Genomic DNA, 21466 nt, shown 5'->3' with positions numbered 1-21466 from the left:
ACAAATTAATAATATATTTAAACTAATATATGTAATTTATTTCATTTAAATAGATAAAAATATCTCAATATCAAAATATAGTAATGAATAAAGTTAATTTTTATGGTGTTAAAGCGTAATAGCGTAAATAGAGTTGCAAATTAAATTCAGCAAAATCACGTTTATCTCTTTCTAGTTTCACTTTACATTTTGCATAAAGATACCTGCTTTTTTAAATAGTATTTTCAAGTATAATTTTAATTCTATTATATATAATACAGTCTTCTACAGATTCACGCTTGCAATGAGATTGTTCAGTCGCTGTCGGAATCATTATTATCATTATTTTGAATGATTGCTGGTACGCAGCTCTTATCACGAAGCAAACCATGCTCTATTAGAAACGATTCAACATCTGATGCATAGAAATCGTCTCCGAGACTATTTGTAACATGAACAAAGTTGCCAATGATTTGACTATTCTTGTAAGCTAATAAGGCAGGTACACCTTCTTTCTTAAAGTGTTTACTAACACCGACGGTCGAGGCTAAAACAAGTTTCAACGATATTAATTGTATATTAAATGAACATAATAATTGATATACAAATGTCCAAAGTACCTGATATTTTACAGAATTTTACATATGGATATTCTTTCGCTAGTGTTATAAAACAGCCGTTCATAGCAGCGCAGCCAGGAACATCGTTTTGATATATATGAATGATTATAGTGACCGATTTGTCTTCTTTGTCAATAGCTGTTAGAAATTGGGTAACATTTTCTAAATTTATAACTGTTCCAAAGCGCAATTTTTCTGCTTTAGCTATCATTTCTTGCATTCTTTGCTTTTGATAAGCGAGAAGAAATTCATCGGCCATGAGATCAGCCAAGTCAGAGTCGCTTTCAAGCATCTTTTCTCTCTCGTCGTCTAAGCTACTACGGCAGGTTAGGCTAAGCTTTTTCATAAGTTCTATTCTCTCTTTTTCTTGTTCAGCTCGCTTTTCGCTTTCTATCTGCTTAAAACGCTGCCAGTCCTACATTGACGAACCAAAGGATAAAAGATACCAATTTAGAAATAACATTACAAATAGTTTGTACACAAAACAACAAACCCTAATAACGCCTTTTGGTCCTGTATTACTTGAGGTGCCATCCCATTCTGAAAGATCCATGGATGGTTGCTTCGTTGGCATATCAACAATTTTCGATAATTCATCCTCCTTATCAGAATTTTCAGAACCATTCTCTTCGTCGTCGCTCGAACTACTGCAATAATACTGTGACTTTTCACCTAAAATCTTATCCTCGAGCGTTGCCATATTACCAACTGGCGATTCCTGTACGAGTGTCTTTGAATATACGGCTAAGTAAAGCTTCTAATAATGCCTTTTGTGAATTATTATACCTATGGTTCACTCGACTTTCTAAAACTAAAGCTCTGATAGCTTCTTAAGCCAAACATTATCCTTAGTTAATCTTTTATGAAATACGAGGTACTGAAATACTGGTGAAAATTAAACTTATGATACCTAAATGGATATTGTGCTCTTCTATCCTATTCTAACTTCTCAATACCTGCGTTAAAAATAATTCGTTATTAATTTGGACTAGTTTTCTCGCCTCATTACATGGTTATTTCTTGCAAGGCCAACACGCGAATCACATAAGTTAATTAGCCAAAATATTATATATTATATTGTACGCGCTAGAATTGCGTGTCGTACTGTGACAGCCTACAGAACAATACAATGTAAAACTGTTTTATCGACGTAGTGGTAAAAAGTACCAACGATATATGATTATTATTATGCTTTTGACACTCCCGAGTTGATTGCCACTACTCGTAGAGTGTACTTTGGAATGTTTACTTTACTCCCCCTTTATGCCCAGATTTAAGGTATGTAAGTATGGCGTTGTTTCTCTCATTCTTCCATTAAGTCGCGTTTCGCCCTTCATTCGTCGATTCATTGGATTCAGGAATTACGTGCACGGGAAAATGAAAAAGTATCTGTATCGTTTTTAGTTAATAATTTACTTTCAAATAATGTCATCGTTATTCGTTGTGTATACAATAATACATTGAATATAATAAAACTTATGATTATTTTTCACGTAGAGTAATTGAAATTGTCGTGCATTCGAAGTTAGCCCTTCGGTACAATATTAATTGTCCTTTTGCTCTTTGTTGTATTCTGTATACGTACCGACAAAAGGATTTTTAATTAATTTGAACGCTTAATTTACGCCTAGGCGTTTTATTATTTTGACTAGGTATATTCGTTGAAATCTAAGATTGTACACAAAATTTTATTTGCAATTATACGATTTCTACTACATGGCAATGATTTTGCACTTTTATGGACAAAATAGATAAAGTGAATAAATACCATTCAAAATACTTATCACTAATACGATTGTATTTGTGTTCTACATACTTTTTATTGTGCATATAAAACTTAAGCTTTTTGTAAAATATTTTATTTTATGACATAAAGTTTTTTTATATATATACATAAATATATTGACAACATTTCTCAACTATTTGCATTACTAATTACGAGTATTTTTTATATTCAATAATAAATTTTGGCAATTTTTCATTTCACTATTCTCGTGTGTTTTTTTATTATAAAGGATTTTTAACTCATTCGATTCGGATTATGCTCTTTGCGAAACAATTTGCGAATATTCTATGAGACAGTATGGATCGAATCATTAAACTTCCGTAACATAAAAATCTACACGTTGAAGTGGATAAAAGAAGATTTAAGCATGTTTTAGCCAATACAAGAATGTTGTGATTATTAGACGATTTAATGGACAATACAAGTGCATAGTTGTGTGAAGGTAAAACCTGCTGTTATAAAATTTCTATTGATTGTACTTTAAATTTAATATATATATATATATATATATATATATAATTGAAATTATTTTTCTTATTTCGTTTTCATTGAAAAAATATTATTAATAAATTATGACCTCAAAAGCATTTAAACTTTTATGAAAAAATATAATATTCATTCAAATTTCATACTCCCGATAATCAATTCTTACCATTATAATTCTAAAATTACAAACTACATCTGTGATTTATACAATAAATCCTGTCGTTGCTTATACAAATAATACAACAATACAGAATTATTACAATATTGTTATTTATATGTTTTATCATAAGAAGTATAAGCAAAAAAATAAATAAATAAATAAAATTATAGGTTTGATATAAAAATCCATTGAATTCATGTTTATGGGATTTTGTTCGAATTGCTTTACATAATACATAATACATAAAAAGTATTTTTATAATAGCATTAGTATTTGATGAATAGTATTTAATAACGAAATTATATTTGTTATAGAATACACTTATATACAAGAAATATAGCCCGTCAAATGGATGACAACTGTTCCGGAGAATTTTCGTTCATACAATATTGTACTTAAAATATTCGATAATATTTAGAATTTTTGTGATATTTTTATTTGCCAAAATAATAAATTAGTTTAAGAGCTCAGCTGGAATTTTTCATAAGAATATGATATAAGGTTTATATTACCCACAAGTATAATTAAAATTAAAAGAAATATGTAACAAGACTAACAAATTATATTTTACTTCTTAAAAAACTTTTGTTTGGTTGTGCGATCACTGAAACGTGATTTAAGTAGGAAAAAAATAAAAACAAAATTTACGTCTTCGGTTTCAGTAAAGTTCGATTAAGTCAATTAGTGTTGTGACGCAGAAAGTTTTTTTTTTTTATTATCAAAACAAAAAAAGCTAACAACAACAAAAGTTTTAAGCACAAAGCTTTAATACAATGTATATCTAAAAAAAATTGGATATATTTGAATTAAAAAGAGAAAAATGTAACACAAGGTTTTTCAAGTATATCATATCAAACCTATTTATTTTAGACTTAAAATATTATTTTTTTATGTAATAAAAATTATTTTGCACAATAATGTGATAAATTATTATTATTAATGCAAGAAAAGATTTTAATTAATGTATAAATTGTTATCTCTTTTAAGATTTTCAAAATGTTAATAATTTATGAAATTATAAATTTTTATAAAAGAGTAAGTAAAGGACAGAGATTTAAAAAAAGAAAAAAGATAAAACTAACTGCCTTGTATAAATTGTGTTCAAATAACCACTTTTTATTGAAGTTGATACGTATATTGCTTAAATAAATCAACAGACATTCTTACTTACTTAAACAAAAGATTCTTATTTTCAAATAGAAGATATACGTATACATTGGGTATATAATGTATGGAAAAATTGTAAAAAAAATGTAAGAAGAAATATGCTATCATCTAATTGCAGCTCTAATTGAAATATATATATATATATATATATATATATATATATTTTAATATAAAAAGAACCCATTGCAAATTGCAAACTGAAATAAAAAAGTGAAAATACATTTTCAAATACTTGAAAAATAACCAGTAAAAATCAGTCAATAACCAGTAAAGTCAGTAGTAATAGGATTGCAATACAAAGTAGGTAAAGTTTTAGAAGTATGTATTTATATTAGAAGTATGTAATAATAAGCATATTACATGATGCTTAACCGTATTATTGCTAATATATATTAAGATTTAAATTCAATTTGCTTTTTTCATTTTGTATTATTCGTTTTGAAATTTCAAATTAAAATCTTAGTTAAATTATTTAAGAAGAAAATTTTTTTCAATTGCGAAAAAGAAGTATGTCGTTAAACTTTTTTACTTTGTTAAAAACTTATTCAAATAAAATTGATATTGTTTTTAAAAACTTTAATGCAATTAATATTTCATGCATTTAATGTTCATGTAAATTTAATGAAATTAATATTTCAAGTTAATATGATTGATTGCAGTATACAAATGATGATTAACGCATTATGTCAACACGGATGATACGTAAATCATTTGATTTCATTTTGCGATTTAAATAACTTGAAATCATATGTTTATTGACAAATATTGAAGGAAAAAGCAAACAATTTGTTTATATAGATTAAAAAAAAAAAAAAAAAAAATTGATTAAACTAGTGTCAAAACAGATAAAAAGAAGTAGAATTGAATACTCGAATAGTCGAAATTTATTCATTTTTAATTGACTCATTTTTAACAAATTTTGCATAATAATGCGTAATTAATTTTACATATTTTCATATTTTTAAAAATGTCATCGATTGCATATATATATATATATATATATATATATATATATATATATCTTTAATCAATTTTTGTATTAAAGTTTGATAATTGATAAAAATTACTTACTGAATAACTGTTTAGACCGAAAAATATATATGTAAACAATTAGTTATTAATTAATATATATAAATGATAATTATTTGATGCTTGAAAGAGTTGAAATTCTGCAATATTATCTGAAGAAAATAAAAAACTCAATTTGTAAGTCTAATATTTTAATGCATGGAATTCAAGAAAGAATATTTAACTGGATAATATTTTTTTATAAAATCGTATGCTTCGTTAGGAAATAGATAATATATACATATACATATATATATATATATATATATATATATATATATATATATATATATACGATAAACATAAAAATCAATGATGAAATCAATAAAAATACCATCATTCGAATATAATATTTTTCATTTTTTTCACTGCTTTCACTATCCTTTATCTCTCTCTCTCTCCCCCCCCCCCTCCCCACATCCCAACACGTCCCGTTATCTCTCTTCTCATGTAGTCTTTATGATATATGGACGCTAAGCTAAGGTGATCAGCCACAAAGTTGTTGGATCATTACATCACGATTAAAGTAAACTATATGTACATATGTATGCACGTGTTATTTTTGTTTGTATGCTACAATCAGTCACGAGGTTAAAAGATAAGAGTGAGAACTGGGAACCCCTGCAGATCGAGTTACTGCTCCCCCGGAGCGCATTTAAGTGTTCCAACAGAGATAATGATAAAGAAATGGAAGGGCGAGTGGGGGGGGGGGAGAAAGGGAGGAAAATCAAGAAAGCTTTCGTAGATCAGTAAATGAATTTTTCGTAGACTTTCTTCTTTCTCCAAATCAGCGATCATATGAAGTAATAATTGGGATTCATTTATTTCTTGTATTTACGATTAATTTTTGTTTGAAAAGTTGTTTCGATATATAAATTTGCATAATCTCTTTAATTTTCATACGATTGCCACTATTACAAATGTTTCGATTATATGCGATTATTAAAATCACTCAATTTAATGAAAATTTCTTCATTCAAGTAATGTTAAGATATGTTGTTTTATTTCACTTTTTTTATATGATGCGATAAAAATATTTAATAAATAGTAGCTTATACATTCAAAGCGGATACAATTTAATTAGCCTGCAATAAAATGACGCTATTTTATTTTAATTAGAAGAATAGTTTAGAAGAACTAATAAATATATGATAAATGAAATACAAAATAATGACCAGAAACAAAAGGAACGAATATCATCCATGAAAAAGTAAAGAAAAAAAAAAAAAAAAATTAATTATAATATTAATCTACCAAGTAATGATTTTCTAGCTATAACGTGCCACATCGCTAAATTCATTTATTAAAAAAATCATGCCACATAATTATGTAACAAATAATATATATTTCACAATACCGATCTTAGACAAAATTGAAAAATAGATAAAGTGTTAATAATAAAATAATTAGAAAGTAAGGTATTTTTAGATTTTTACGAGTAAAATATCATGTCTTTCAACTCAATTATGAGTTAAATCAGAATATATGTTGAAATATATTACAATCCTAATCATATTAATGTAGAAGTGTAAATAATATTTATGTTAATCAATGTAACGGAACGACATGTGTATGCCAAGGAAATAATTGATATATATAAAAATGTTTTAGTTTTAGCTTCTTTTAGGCATCTTTATTGAACAAAATTTTCGTTGGTGGAGGAAAGGAAATTAAAATTCATCGATTATTATGATAATATGAGAAATAAATGTTAAAAAAGTTATATCTGCGCTTATTGATATAGTATGAGTAATTAGATAGAATTTTTAAATAATAGTATTATAAATTGACAAATGCATGATTTTTATGGATAATGTATTTATTACAATGATATTATTGAGTAATTAATAATTGATAATTACTAAGCAATAGCTTTTTCGTTATTATTTAATAATGGTACTTATTTGCTACTTATTTTATAAACATTTTAATATACGATATAGTATAAAACGCAAGAAGAGTAAAATTAAAGTATTAAAGAGGTGTTCTTTTTTAGGATATTAAGAACAATAAATGTAACGAACATTAAACATTTTATAATTTTATCTAAGAAATATTCATATATTGCTTAGAGTTATAGAGAATTAAATTTATAGAGTAAATTTATATAAATTTGTAGAAATTAAATTTATAGAGAATAATAAAGGCTTTTAAACTAACGTAACGTCTTGGTTAAAATGTAAGATAATAAAATACGAAATAAATTAATGTCTGCGGTGAAAGAAAAATTGATTTTGATGATGAGGACGAGCTTGGGAAAATAACGTTAAAACAATAACAATTGCAGGAACTTAATTATTACTTAATATATGGGATAAATTTGAATTAAGACAAGAAATTCGTCATTGATACGGCATATTAATGAGACAATTCGTGTTCATTCATGTTTTAATAAAATTACACTTTTTTCTTTTTTTAAATCAATGATTTGACAAAATTAACTATTCTAATCTGTTTAAAAATATGCATGAAACTTAGGTATCTAACGAAGAAAAAAATAACCATGATAAGTTTTAAATCACGATTACAAGCAAATTAAGAAATTTAACATTTTCTTAATTATAATATGTTTTTATGTAGTCAACGATCTTTTCGTATGTAATCGAAATTTCTTTGTTAATGATGGAATTCATAATGATTTGATTATCTTGAAACTACATCAAATTATTCATTCGAATATTACAAATCTTTACAAAATTATGATGATATGTTATGATGCAAAATTATGCTTCTTATATACATTTATAATGTATTTTTATTCATTATTATGTATATATTAATGCCCGTCAGTCTGTAATATTTAATTTTCTCTCTTTACATAATAGATAATTTAAAGGATTTTCATTTTATGTGATTCGTGTAAATATTTTACTTATAACGGTTAATAATTTATAAAGCAAATATTTTTTACAATAAAAGTGCATATTAAATGTAAAATTTGTGCTTAATTTTTTGATATTGTATTTTTCATAAAAAGTATGAAAAAGTAAAATAAACTGCTTAGATTTAGATTTATCCGTTATAGACGTAAATGATTTATATCACCAAAAATTGAACGCTTATTATTTGATTTTTTTTTTTTTTTTTTTTTTTTTTTTTTTTATTGTTACATACTACGTATATCTGCCTACAATGATTTTTTATTTTTATTTTTTTATTTTTTATTTTTTTTTAATGTAAATTTGAAAATAATTTCAATCTTTTCATTTATCGCTGTTTTTATTGCATTTAAATATTATTTTAATGAAACTACAACTACAGCCATAAAATGATTAAGTCAAATGAATTGAGTATTTAATATTAATTATAATAGTTATTGTAATTTGAAATTTTAGTAATTTAGATGAGCAGAGATAATTTTATATGAAAATAAAGAAACATTTAATTTTAACACGATAAAATAAATATCTCATGGGAATCAATAAAATTATATTATGTGTTCCATTATTTATGTTGTTTTATTAGATAATTGTAATACCGATCGTTAATTCATCATTTAATAATTGTTAATATTGTAGTTGTAAAATAAAGGAAATACCAAGCAAGAAAAGCAAACGTGTTAAGTACTGAATCGAAGCCCTTCCTTCCTCCCTACCACTTGTTCACACTTTTCTTCCATCGGGCAACTAACTGGTGGCCATAGTCTAATTCGAAACATTTTAGTCCTTCGAACCGGATAAGTTGTAGTACCCTCACTGATAATATACCATCGCAACACTGCAGTTCGTATTATAAGGACAGACGGTAATTGAGTCAGAACGCACTAACGAATCTCCTCAACACTCTAAGTCTTACATCGTTGTTCTTCTCGTATACTACATCATTAAGAAAATGCGATACCTCGAGATGAAGGAGAGAAGGGAGAAGAAAGTAGCAATCCTGACGTGCCTCTTACACTACAAAAAGGGAATATCGTGTAACCAAAGTCAATGGAATCGTATTATAGTAATAAAGAAGCTAACTAATCAGCTGACCTTATCTCATTTGGATACCTCAATTGAACAACTATTAGGTATAAAAGAACAAATTGAAAAGTTCCACAAGGCCTTCAACAATGAGCACAACCATCTTGAGTTAACATGGCCAACAGCGTAAAAAAATCATGAGTACTTCACGAAGAACGATGAAGTTGAAGAGCTCGACCAGTACTCAACGGCGCAATTACTTATTAATAAATTACATCGCGAGCTAAATGAATCAACAAAACCAGCCACAAAGTCGAAATATGCATCACATTCGATGGAGCAATCAAAGGAAATGGCTCGTCTCCCAGACGTTCCAATTACCAAATTCTCAGACAATTACTAAGCATGGCCCATGTACCGGGACCTATTTACATCAATAATCTTGAACAATCAGAAACTCAGTGAATTGCAAAAACTGTATTACCTACGAATAGCAGTAGAAGGTTCAACGGCCAAGGTCATCTCAAGTTTTCCACAACAAAATGACTCTCTTGCACTATCATGGATGAATCTAACGGGACGATATGAGAACTCCCGACGATCAATCCAATCTCATCTCAACCAACTCTTCTCCAACTGATCATCAGTGAAAGATTAGGCAGAGTTGATAGGAGACCTAATTAGTGATGCAAGTGACTTGCTAAAAAAGCTACGCCAGTGGATCTCAAAATTGACCCGTGGGATTGCATAACCGCCCACCAAATCATACAAAGACTCAACCAACACACGAGAGATCAATGGGAAAACTCAATAGGTGAGTTCGGCTCGTATCCCAAGTTTGAGCAACTCAAAACGTTCTTAATGTCTCGAGTAAGGGCACGGAAAAGCAGAAAACAATCCCTGAACATTAGTCACCTAGCCCTGTCTCATTCATCGAAGAAGAGATCGGTGAAAGCCTATCAGTCGTCGGTTAAGACTGAATCGAAGGCCCCAAGAATGACGAGATGTGCGATTGCTGTTAACGGGAACATTTGTTGGCCCCGAATGCCGGATCCCCAGAGAAAGGGTTTCGTAAGTAACTTACACTCGTGTTACAGCTGCTTGGATCTCCACATCATTTACATGTGCTGGAGCAAACGCAATTGCATGAAGTGTCACAAACGGCATAAAACGCTACTGCATGATGAACAAACTCGACTTCAACCAAAGCTAGTCACAGTTCATTAACGCTTTATGTAGAACCAATACTAGTGCCCCGAGCACGAAGCAGTCGCAGGGCTTTTGTCTATACAAGGTGCCACCAACTGCACCCTCTCAGGAGAGCCGCTACGGAAGGCCTTCCTCATCTTTCCACACAACAAAGCAACTTGGACTTGACCAGCAATCTGTCAAGTTACCACCACGTCGTACTACACCAATAAATGTCAAGAGACGTACGACCTCTACACTTTTCAGTATAGTATTTAACCACCATGCGTACTGTCTCAACAGGATCCGGATATTTACGACCTCTACTACTTCTACTTGTAGTGCATGCTGACACCACGTGGCAACAACCAATAAACGGCAAGATGTCACCGATTCTCATCGTCAATGTAGAATCATCATATCGTAGTAGTAAAATAAAGGAAATACCAAGCAAAAAAAGCAGACGTGTTAAGTACTGAATCGAAGCCCTTCCTTCCTCCCTACCACTTGTCCACACTTTTCTCCCACCGGGCAACAGGTGACCATAGTCTGATTCTAAACAATAATCGTTTAACCTAATAAAAACGAGTATAAATACACGTCGCCGCAGTTGCTTCGAACTGATCATGTGGTGAATACGTTATTCAACACGAGATGCTCCTTGTTGATAATGATTTGTTATTGATTTTGTAAGAATCGTTAATTGATTTTATAAGACTTGCTTATAACGGTGCTTACTCACGGTGATACAGTAGGCTTGATCCAATCCTGTAACGAGTAGTTCCGACCAATCCGAATGCTCCTTGTTAATGCTGATGAATTGTTCTTGCTGATTATGCAAGGATCAGCAATGATTATGCGCACTACTGATCAGGGAGTATGTTTTGTGTCGTATGACATTCTCTTGATACGAAGGAGATAGGGCCAACAGCTTTTATTTTCATTACAGGAGAATCCATGCCCCTTTCTTCTATGGTGGTGAGTAGCTTTGCTGACTGACTACGTCAATGAGCGAAAGTCTACTGGTGCGCCTCGTGGTGCGCTTGTCCTAAACAGTGACGCGGCTATCATTGCGCTAGAAACAATTAATTGGCGCGACTGTGGTGCAACGAACAATGGGTGAGACTGTGTTGCGAGGAACAATGGAGATGATTGTGGACTTGTATCATTTAGGATGTACCGGCTTTCCCGAACATCCAACGACCGTTGGAGAATTTTCTTACAAGTTATGGCCGTTCAATCGTTACCCGAAATGATAGCCGTTGGGATTTTTTCCTAAATGATATCATTCGAGAGATTCTCTGATTCTCGAACAGCATTTTTATATTTTTATATGATTTGCATTGTTTAAACTTTATAAGTGCAGGATATTATGAAAAAAAAAAAAAAAAAAAAAAAAAAAAAAAAAAAAATCGTTTCATTACTTATTTTGAATAATAATGTTTAATATTAAGATCAAATAGATGGATAATTGCTTCTTTTTTTCTCCTTTTTTTGTTTGTTCGTTAGTATTAAGCGTGGTTAATTAAGAAGAATCAATGTGTATTTTAATTTTAATTAAATTACATCTTAAGCTGTGTTGTTGATTTTTTTTTAATATAAAATATTAATGGTTTCTAGTACTATTATATGATTTATATACTCTATAATACACATATTATAATATTACGAGTATTCATAAGGCAATAATTAATAATATACTTGAATATTTTATCATTTTCAATTTATATAGAAAAGCAAATATCAAATGCTTTAATAAAATTTTGTAGATACCTAGAAATTCTCGGTAAAAAACTATAAAATATAATTAACGACACGTAGCTATAAGCTAAACAAACATTTGATATTGGGAATGTGTACATATATGCGGAAGTGCGGGCGCGCGCGCGCACATGACATTACGTCTGATTAATTACTTTAAATCACATTCGATATAATTCATCGGCAGTGGTTTTTAATGAGTAAAAAACTGTTTTTAATATTCATAAAGTTTTCATACGACGTGCGAATAAGAAATAAAAACCTTACCTCGAATGAACACTCATTCTTTACGAGAAAAAGAGAGATAGATAGATTGCGAGACCAACAGGGATAGTTATGATTGCACGTGTATGTACTAAAATTGTTTGAAGATAGTTTTTTCATATGTATTTAGCGATTGCTTAGATCGAGTGAAGTGTAATAAAAAAATACTCGAGTTGCAAATATATAGTATCATCTATGGTACTATTAGTACCATATGTGTGGTGTACTAATCAACTGTTATTGCTTTTCAGGTTAACGATTACGACTAATTGTAGAATGGAATTAGAATCCAACATTCCAATCAACAAAATAATACTGCAGTACTCATCCACGTTACACCGAGCAGAATGACATCTTGTTGAGCATTGATAGCTCAAAATGACTATCGATAGTTTTTTTTTTAAGTAGGCCAAATGTATATTGTTATTAGGTGTTACTTATTCAGCTTTTAATTATTGCTGTCAATCAAGTTAAAATTTTGTTGTATATTGCAGGTTCGTTAGATTGAATTGTTTGCCTTGGCATAATGAAATTTTAACGCTCTGTTACTTTGCCGGAAAATCAAGTGGCAAAGTTTTATAACGATCGTCGTCAGCAAATGGGGGCAATTTCCAACTCATTGTATTCCTGGAAATTCTATATCTTCTAGTGTAAAATTATTTACCAATTCCACTAAATTATTATCTAATATAAATTTTTTACTTTTCTTTCGTTTCCGCATTATAGTTTGATTCAATCGAAAAAGTTTTGATTATTAATTGAATATTAATAGGAGGGATTTAGAACAAAATTAATTGTTTTTTAATTTAATGGAGATTTAAAGATTTATGGAATATCTTATCTGGAAATATCAATTAACAAATTTTCCATTATATATTTATTCTTCATTACCGTGTTATATTGTGCATCTCCCGGTTTTATTTGTAATTCTTCGAATATGCGAATTTTTCAACAAAAATTATTCAATAAATTTATCGGTTGCAATAAAATGTCAGGAAATATTAATCGATTTCGTTCAAATTTTAATTTCTCCGTAAAACATTGAATTATGTTTTAAAATACGTAGGATACTTCATTGCTATAATGATTTTTTAATTATAAACTATTGTTTAAGGAATTTGTTCGAAAGTGATATTTCTTTATGAGAATTTATTATATATAAATAAATTAATATTTCAACGTTATACTTTGCATTATTTTTATAAATCATTAAAATCTTTGTTTTAAAAACTTTCCTCACTTTAATACTACCGAAAGTAATTAAAAATCATTTCATTCATCAATCTATTGTTATTTTTATTTATTTATTTATTTAGTTTTTTTTTTTTTTTTCAACAGTTTTCAAATTTAATCGTTATTAATTAGCAAATAACAATAATTGATGAAAAAATGTTAATTATCCAGTTTATACACAAATTTCCATATCGATTCTATTTTTCGTATAAGAAATTCGTGAACTTTGCCTTATTCGGGATACACCGGAATTTGACACCATAAGTATCATTATATCATATATACCGATCTTAATCAAAATTAAATATTTATTTATGCATAAAATTATATTGCATTTAGAGATGAATATTTTATGATAATATTTACAAGGACACTTTGATTCAGATGATTTTCAATAACTTTGCCAGCAATTGCATAAGAAATATTAGATTGAATATTAATAAATGCGTGGGCAACTAATTAAAATTACAGAAAATTACAAGTTATTTTAGTTTTATACGATTTATCAATAAAGTAATACTTTTTATATTTACACACGATACTTTTTGTGCAAATTCATTAATGAATATTAGTTATGCCATATAAACTTTTTATGTTTTTATTATATATTTTTTAATATCGTCTAATAAATTGCTATTTCAATTTTAACTTGGAAGCTCTTAAAATATATTTGTAAATAATTTGTAAGTATGATAGTAATAAATGTGAATTGTCCTTATGAATATAAAAACCGTGAGATTTTTTGAAATTCAAAAAAAATAAAAAAAAAAAAATAAAAAAAATAATAAGATAATTGTGAATAACATACGATTTTAACGATACGTAAAGTAACAATATTTTACTAATCCTGTTAAATGAATTCATGCTTTTATGTAATTATACTTTTACATTCAGTTTCATTTATTAATAAACGACTCTATTTTTAATCTAAAATAATTAATTTAATCTAAAATGTAATAATTACGAATAGGAATCAATATTATTAATTAATTTTATTAAATATCAACATTGAAATTTTGTAATTTGTTAATTAAATGACATCTCATTTAATTAGTTGTGTGGGTGGGTGTATGTGGGTGTGTATATAAATAAGCTGATTGAACACCAAATAATGTATTAATTTATAAATATATACATTGAAATTTTGTTTTTTTTTTTAAATTTGTTAATTAAATTGAATAAGAATAATAAATAAATATAAATAAATATATAGATGTGCCAATTTATCACTAAACAAGGAATAAATAATGTTAACGAAGTACTTTTTCAGTAATTTAGTAATCTAATCATAATACTATAACATCTTTTTACTGTTACAACGTAAGATAAATTTTTTAATTATCTTTTGATAAAAGAAATTTTTAATCATCTTTGATTTAAGATAATTTTTTTTAAATAATATATTAAGATTATTGTCTCTAATGATTCCGATCGATGATTAAATTAATCTTGCTTATACTAAAAAGGGTCTATTCAATCAAACAGCATTGAATATTTAGAAGAGAATCTTTTGTTCCAATTACTTTTTATTAATTTTAATTTGAATGCTTAGAATAATATTGAATTTCAATAGGTGGAAATTCCAATAAATGCAATTCATGCTCGGCTAAAATATTATTAATAATTTTCTCTTTTATCGTCATCACAAACACGATTTATATCAATGTAATAGAAATTTTGAATATAAGGATCAGTACGTTATTGTCTTTCGTGTTGCACATGCGCATAGTTGAGGTCAATAAACTGATAGTCGACGGAATCCCCTATTCTGAATAACCGATAAAATTTTATTAAAAAATATTTAATAGTAGCAATCAGTGTGTATCTGAATCGGTAAGACTTTTTTCTTTCTTTCTTTTTCTATATAGAGCAATGAAAAATTGTGTAAATATAAAAATTAATTTTGCTGTAGAAGATAATTGTTGAAATTTTTTAAGATTAGAAGCTGATGTTTAATAATGTTTGGATAATGGATGCATAAATATTTGCGTATGAAAGGCGAACGAAGGTATATTTTTCATAATATTTAATTTCATAACAATGAGAAGTTACATATTGCATGGGTGACGCTTTTAATATATGAGTGCAATAATTTATTTTTAATGGTGAATTCTTACATAGAATATAAAGAGAAAGCGTAAAAAGAGAAAAGAGAAATGAAAAAATGAAATGAACAATAAGTGAAAATCTATTTATGAACTACATTAACCGTTCCACTTTAGCATTTCGTGTAAAGTATTTTACAACCAATAGTACATAGTTTTACCATTTTCAATCGTTACACTTATTTATTATTATTTTTAAAAAAGTTTTATAACACATTTTATATATAATGTATAAAGATAGAAATTATGTAATTTCGTAAAATTATTATCACTATTAGAATTTTTATATTTTATATGTTATTATTATGATATTATTTCACATATTGTTATCATAATATTATCAGTATATAATATTTTAGCAATTGCATAAGAGAGATTTGTCAGTTATTTGCAAACTAAATTTGAATCTTTAAAGTACGAAATTTTTAAACTATTTTCTAAATACCGTTTGGTTGATTTATCAGCAGTGAATCAATAATAACTTTGTATAATTAAATTTTACTACGATGATTTTGAAAAATTGACAATTTATCAACTTTCGAAAAATATCCCCGTTCTACCGTTTTAAAATTAAAACGAAAAATGTGATTTTAGGGTACATTCGACGCTGAATTATGGACGATTATTCATATAATAATTATGTATAGTACCAATTACAAAAAAAAAAAGAAAAAAGTTCGCTAACTCAATAAACTTTATTTCACATTAATCGACGACGATTGTGATTATTGTAGTGCAATTTTTTTTTTTTACGCAAAACTGCTGATTAAGCTAAATATATTCGTTCCTAATTATATATAATAAAATATGGAGAAGAAAAAAAGAAAGTTTCTAGTAATTTTTAGAGATATTCTGTCAAAATATAATCAATTATCGTCTTATAGATATATGTAGTTGTTTATCGTACAAATTTCATTTTATCAGAGATTTAGAACTTCTAAAATATATAAGGCTGTAATGATATTTGATTCATGTTATTTAAAATTTGAAAATTTAGATTTTTACAAAGGAATTATTAATTCAAATTATTACATTATTGATAACAGAAAAATGATTTATGCAAGAACACTTACAGATATTTATTATTCTTTTTAAGAGTCTAATCATTGTGAACTTAATAACTTTTCTTAAATTCAAATTTATCTTATTTGAATTATTTATCTTATTCAAATTTAAGTTCTTGACGTTAAAGCATTTACTATGCGTTTGTCGAAAAATCTACTGTCGTTACTTTGTATAAAGAAATTATTTATAATTTTATGTTTTTTTTCTTTTTTCTTTTCAGGAAGAAAAGTATTGAATATTATGTTACTAAATATTATGTTGAATAATCTCAATTGAACATGTCAAAAGAACAAATAAAATCAAATAATGATCATTTTTGCATTCAAAAGATTAAAAGTATTCATACCGATATCATTACAAGAAATAAGAAAATTGTATGTACCTTTAATGAATAAATTCAATTATATATTTATAATTTTATAAGTTTCAAAGTTGAATAAAACAAATGAATATTTGATATGAATTTTTGCTGTTTTCTTATTTATTTCTTTATTTTTATTTATTTATTTATTTTTTTTAATTAAAAATGATTTAATAACATTTTACTATTAATATTTTTAATTAATTTTTAATATTATATTATAATGAATAAAACTGAAATTGGGCTGACAGGTTAATTACTTTTACTGCATAAGCAAATTACAAAAATGGAATTTCATAAAAAGAGCTTAAATTTCTTCTTTAACGTAAAGTCTTGTTTTACCTTTTTCACTTCTTCAATCTGTATATTACAAAATAATTTAAATTATCCTATAACAATTTGGAAGCGCACATTTACGTATTAAGTACGTTAAGGTATCGAATAAAAGAAAATTCATAGAAAAAAAAAATGTCTTGAAACATTAAACGCTTAATCTTTACGCAACTTGTGTCAAAAGCTCTGCGTTTATTATCTACAAACAGTATGAGAAAATAGATAGTGAAAATTAAATTTCTAATTAGCCTTTATTTTTGCCCTTTAATACAAACAAAAGTTAATAATGATGAAATAATGATAATTAAAAAATGGATGCGAGTTGCCAAAATTAAATGAATTTCTATTCCACTTCTCTCATCTGCCAATAAATTCATTGTCTCGAAAAAATATATTAATTTCCGAGAAATTGTAAGCGCAGTTACGATATATATAATTATACGTCCACTACAAGTTGTATGCTTAAGAAATTTCAACTTTGTTTATTACTAAATATAAGCTTGCAAATCAAGAGAAAAATTTTAATTGACATTTTGTGCGACTTCTGACCCAATCTCAATTTGAACACTAAGCCGGGACCGAAATTAAGCTTGTTCATGGATTTTCTCTTTCTGAGATAAGAACCACAGTTGGTATTCACAATTTCGTATGAAAAGTGGAGCAGGGATTTTCTTAGAGTAGAAGATACGGTAATCTCCGCTATTGAATTTTATTAATTCAACTTCACTATTTCATTTTACTGTTGTTACTGCTTTAATATAAGAGAAAGATCATTTGTTTTCATTTCTCTACTATTTTATTACAATATTCATGTGTTTATAAACGTATTATACTAATTAACATCAAGATAAAAGGTACTAATAAAGGCCGAGGATAACCTTATCGAATTGTAGCGATACATTTTTCCACGAAAGATAAACATTTGAAATGAATTTTATAACCAAAGATCTCATAATCATTTTAAAACGTGTTCAGTTTTGTAATATAACTAGTATTTTGTGCACTAATTATATTATTTAAAAATGAAAACGTTATCAATTATTAACACTTTATTTCAAATAATGAATGGAGCAATAAGTGGTTATTGTAAATTATAATATTTATATAATACATTTTAGGAATCGGAATATTTTATGAATTTGTCTTGCGCATTATTAAAAACTATGTTTTATTTATATTTCTGCTTATGTTTATGTCAATAATAAAAGACAAAGAGAAAGAGTCTGAATTATAAGTTAATTTATACGCTTTCCGAGAAAAGATTACATTTTTAAATCAATAAAACAGCGAAGATTGAAAAAAAAAGAAAAAAGAAAAAAAAAGGAAAAAAAAAAATCATAATGAGCAGTTGCAAGAAGAAATGTTATGTGGACATACATTGATTGTATTGTTATGAATGTGGCAATCAGAGGAAAAAGTATTATTTACTTATCAATATTTTCAAGTGTATATTTCTTTGGTTAAACAATGTGTAATACAATTGTCGATTCATAGACAAATTTTCAATTGCTTATTAATTATAAGTAAATAATTTAAATCGTAGATCCGATGGGATAAATTAATAACAGCATTATTAATCACGAAAGAGAGCATTATAACGTAACAAGCGAATTAATTTAAATTATATAATATCGTGATGTGTATAATGAAATTGTACGTGAAATCCAGAATTTGTAGAAAATAATTTTTGTGGTTGTCATTTCTATGTAGATCAAGTAGTTATTATTTGAAAAAAAAAAAAAAGTGTAACACAATAAATATGCATTATCATCGGTGCACAGTCACTATTTATTTTACCGATTTGAGAAATGTATCGAGTGTAATTAGTGATAATAAAATATTATTAAAAAATAAATATAAACAAATAGAACGATTACAATTCTTATTATTTAATACGTATTTATAAAAATGTATGATATAAGGTTGTCATATACTATTGTGATTGTGCTATATTTTTTTTCTCTTTTTCTTCTCACTAATAAGTTGTTTTCATAATTAATTTAGTCTTGTAAAGTTATTAATGTCAAACATTGAGCCTCTAATTTGGAATAATACAATTTAATATAAGTATTATTGCAATGAAAATAAGTAGATGATATGTTTGATTATTAATGTTATATTATACTATGTTATCTGTCCGAAAGGAATGGCATGTTAATTTTTAATTATCTTAATTTAAAATTACGGAGCCTTAAGTTTTTATTAATTATTTCATCCTAATAAGACCTACATTATAGAAGTTTACAAGTCGCATTAATTAATTGTAATTAAAAGAATTATTACCTCATCCGTATCTTATGGTAATTACTATCTAATTTCATGTGTTCTTATATCAAATAGTTATCATTGATATCGAATTGGCAAATATATGTTTTTAAGACAAAAATGAAAATGAACGAACGTCCATTATTATTATTAATCGTAATTTTTTATTAGACATTGAGTATTCGTTTGGACGTTGGCAATTAAAATTACAAGCTCCGGTACTTTAAGTATCGAGGTTGGCATAATAATAATTATGTATAAGATTACGTTTCCATAGTTTTTAATATAAAGTACTAATGGATTATTTTTGACATAAATTAATTATCTTATTTACTACTTTTACTATATTTATCCCATAATGATATTATAGTCTGAAATTTTCAATACAACACGTTATGGTTTAAAATTAATGAAAAAAAAAAAAAAATAGAAAAAAGCACAAAGTATTACGTGTCGTATATTCATAATTTTCGTTAACAACAATGATTTTAAGAAAATACCTACCTGATTATTTACCGACACATTATTTCTTTTTTTTTTCTTTTTTTTTTTTCATTATTTTTACATTTTAAACAATAATATCACGGTAGTATATAATTTTTCATTTCATTATAGCAATTAATAAATTATATATATATTTTAAATCGAGTTTCACCAAGTTATTATTAATTTGCCAGTTACATTTATATTATCATCGTATACATACAATCGATCATTGAGCCACATGTAGGTTTTAATTTTATATAGAACAAATTAAGCTATAATTTATTTACTTAATTCATCACATATTCCTGCGTATTACGTGTTATCTTCGACATTTTAATTCTTCTAAGACTTATTTATATATCTTATTTTTAGAGGTTTTCTTTTTCTCCAAACAAAATGATCTGTACAATACGAACAAATTTTGTAATACATTTATTATACGTAAATGATATGCATTAAAATAAGCATCTGTACATTCATAAATTATTAATTGATTTTTTTTTTCTGAGTCATATTAATTTTATTAAATTATATATGTAAGGAGGTAGTATAAATTATACGAGCACATTACTCCTTATATACTTTATACACATATGCAAACATTGAGTATTCAACGAACGTGATGTATTGCTCCGGAGTAATACGCGTGAGATGTGCGGGTATTGCTTAGTTATAATTTCTCTCTGTCTTCTCATTGTCATTGACCAAAAGAACGACCGATTTACTAACCGAGAGCTCTCAAACGTATGCTCTTATTCACTCGCTTATTTGAATCCTATTATAAAACTCTTTCAGCACTCACTTTGTCCAAGAGCTCCCTATATTTGTTCCAAGTCACTATATACATATATATATATATATATATATATATATATATATATATATTTTAATAATTTTGCTTCTCCGCTGATTTCCCATAATCGTCTTTTCTAATCTCTCAATTATACATATAATTTTTCTTTTTTTAACATCTTTCTTTTAACGAAATTATGTCCATTATGCGTGCGTAAGGTAAACAATTATTTAATTATAGTGGTGGGCTCGGTAACGAAATGGTAAAATAATCGAAGCTTCATTCTACATGAAACAATAAGCCCTTAAATTCGTTTCAAGTAAGATGCAAAGAACTTTTTATGCGATAAGAAAATTTTAATTAATTTTCGTAAACTGCAAATTAGTGTTCGATAATGAAAAGCTCAATGATACAATGTAAAAATGCACGTGTCACTCGAGC

General features: G+C 26.9%; 1 protein-coding gene across 1 annotated transcript; it reads right to left on the bottom strand.

Moving 5' to 3' along the window:
- Positions 1-96: 96 nt before the first annotated feature.
- On the bottom strand, positions 97-1575 carry LOC105363118 (phosducin-like protein). Its single transcript, XM_011500716.1, has 3 exons — positions 1093-1575; positions 600-1014; positions 97-526 (listed from the first exon to the last, which is right to left on the bottom strand). The coding sequence occupies exons 1-3, from the start codon at positions 1297-1299 to the stop codon at positions 294-296; spliced, it is 855 nt and encodes a 284-aa protein (XP_011499018.1). The 5' UTR covers positions 1300-1575; the 3' UTR covers positions 97-293.
- Positions 1576-21466: the final 19891 nt, after the last annotated feature.

Source organism: Ceratosolen solmsi, unplaced genomic scaffold (assembly GCF_000503995.2).
Source record: "Ceratosolen solmsi marchali unplaced genomic scaffold, CerSol_1.0 scaffold27, whole genome shotgun sequence".
Taxonomy (NCBI): Eukaryota; Metazoa; Arthropoda; class Insecta; order Hymenoptera; family Agaonidae; genus Ceratosolen; species Ceratosolen solmsi.
This window is presented reverse-complemented; position numbering and strand designations above follow the sequence as displayed.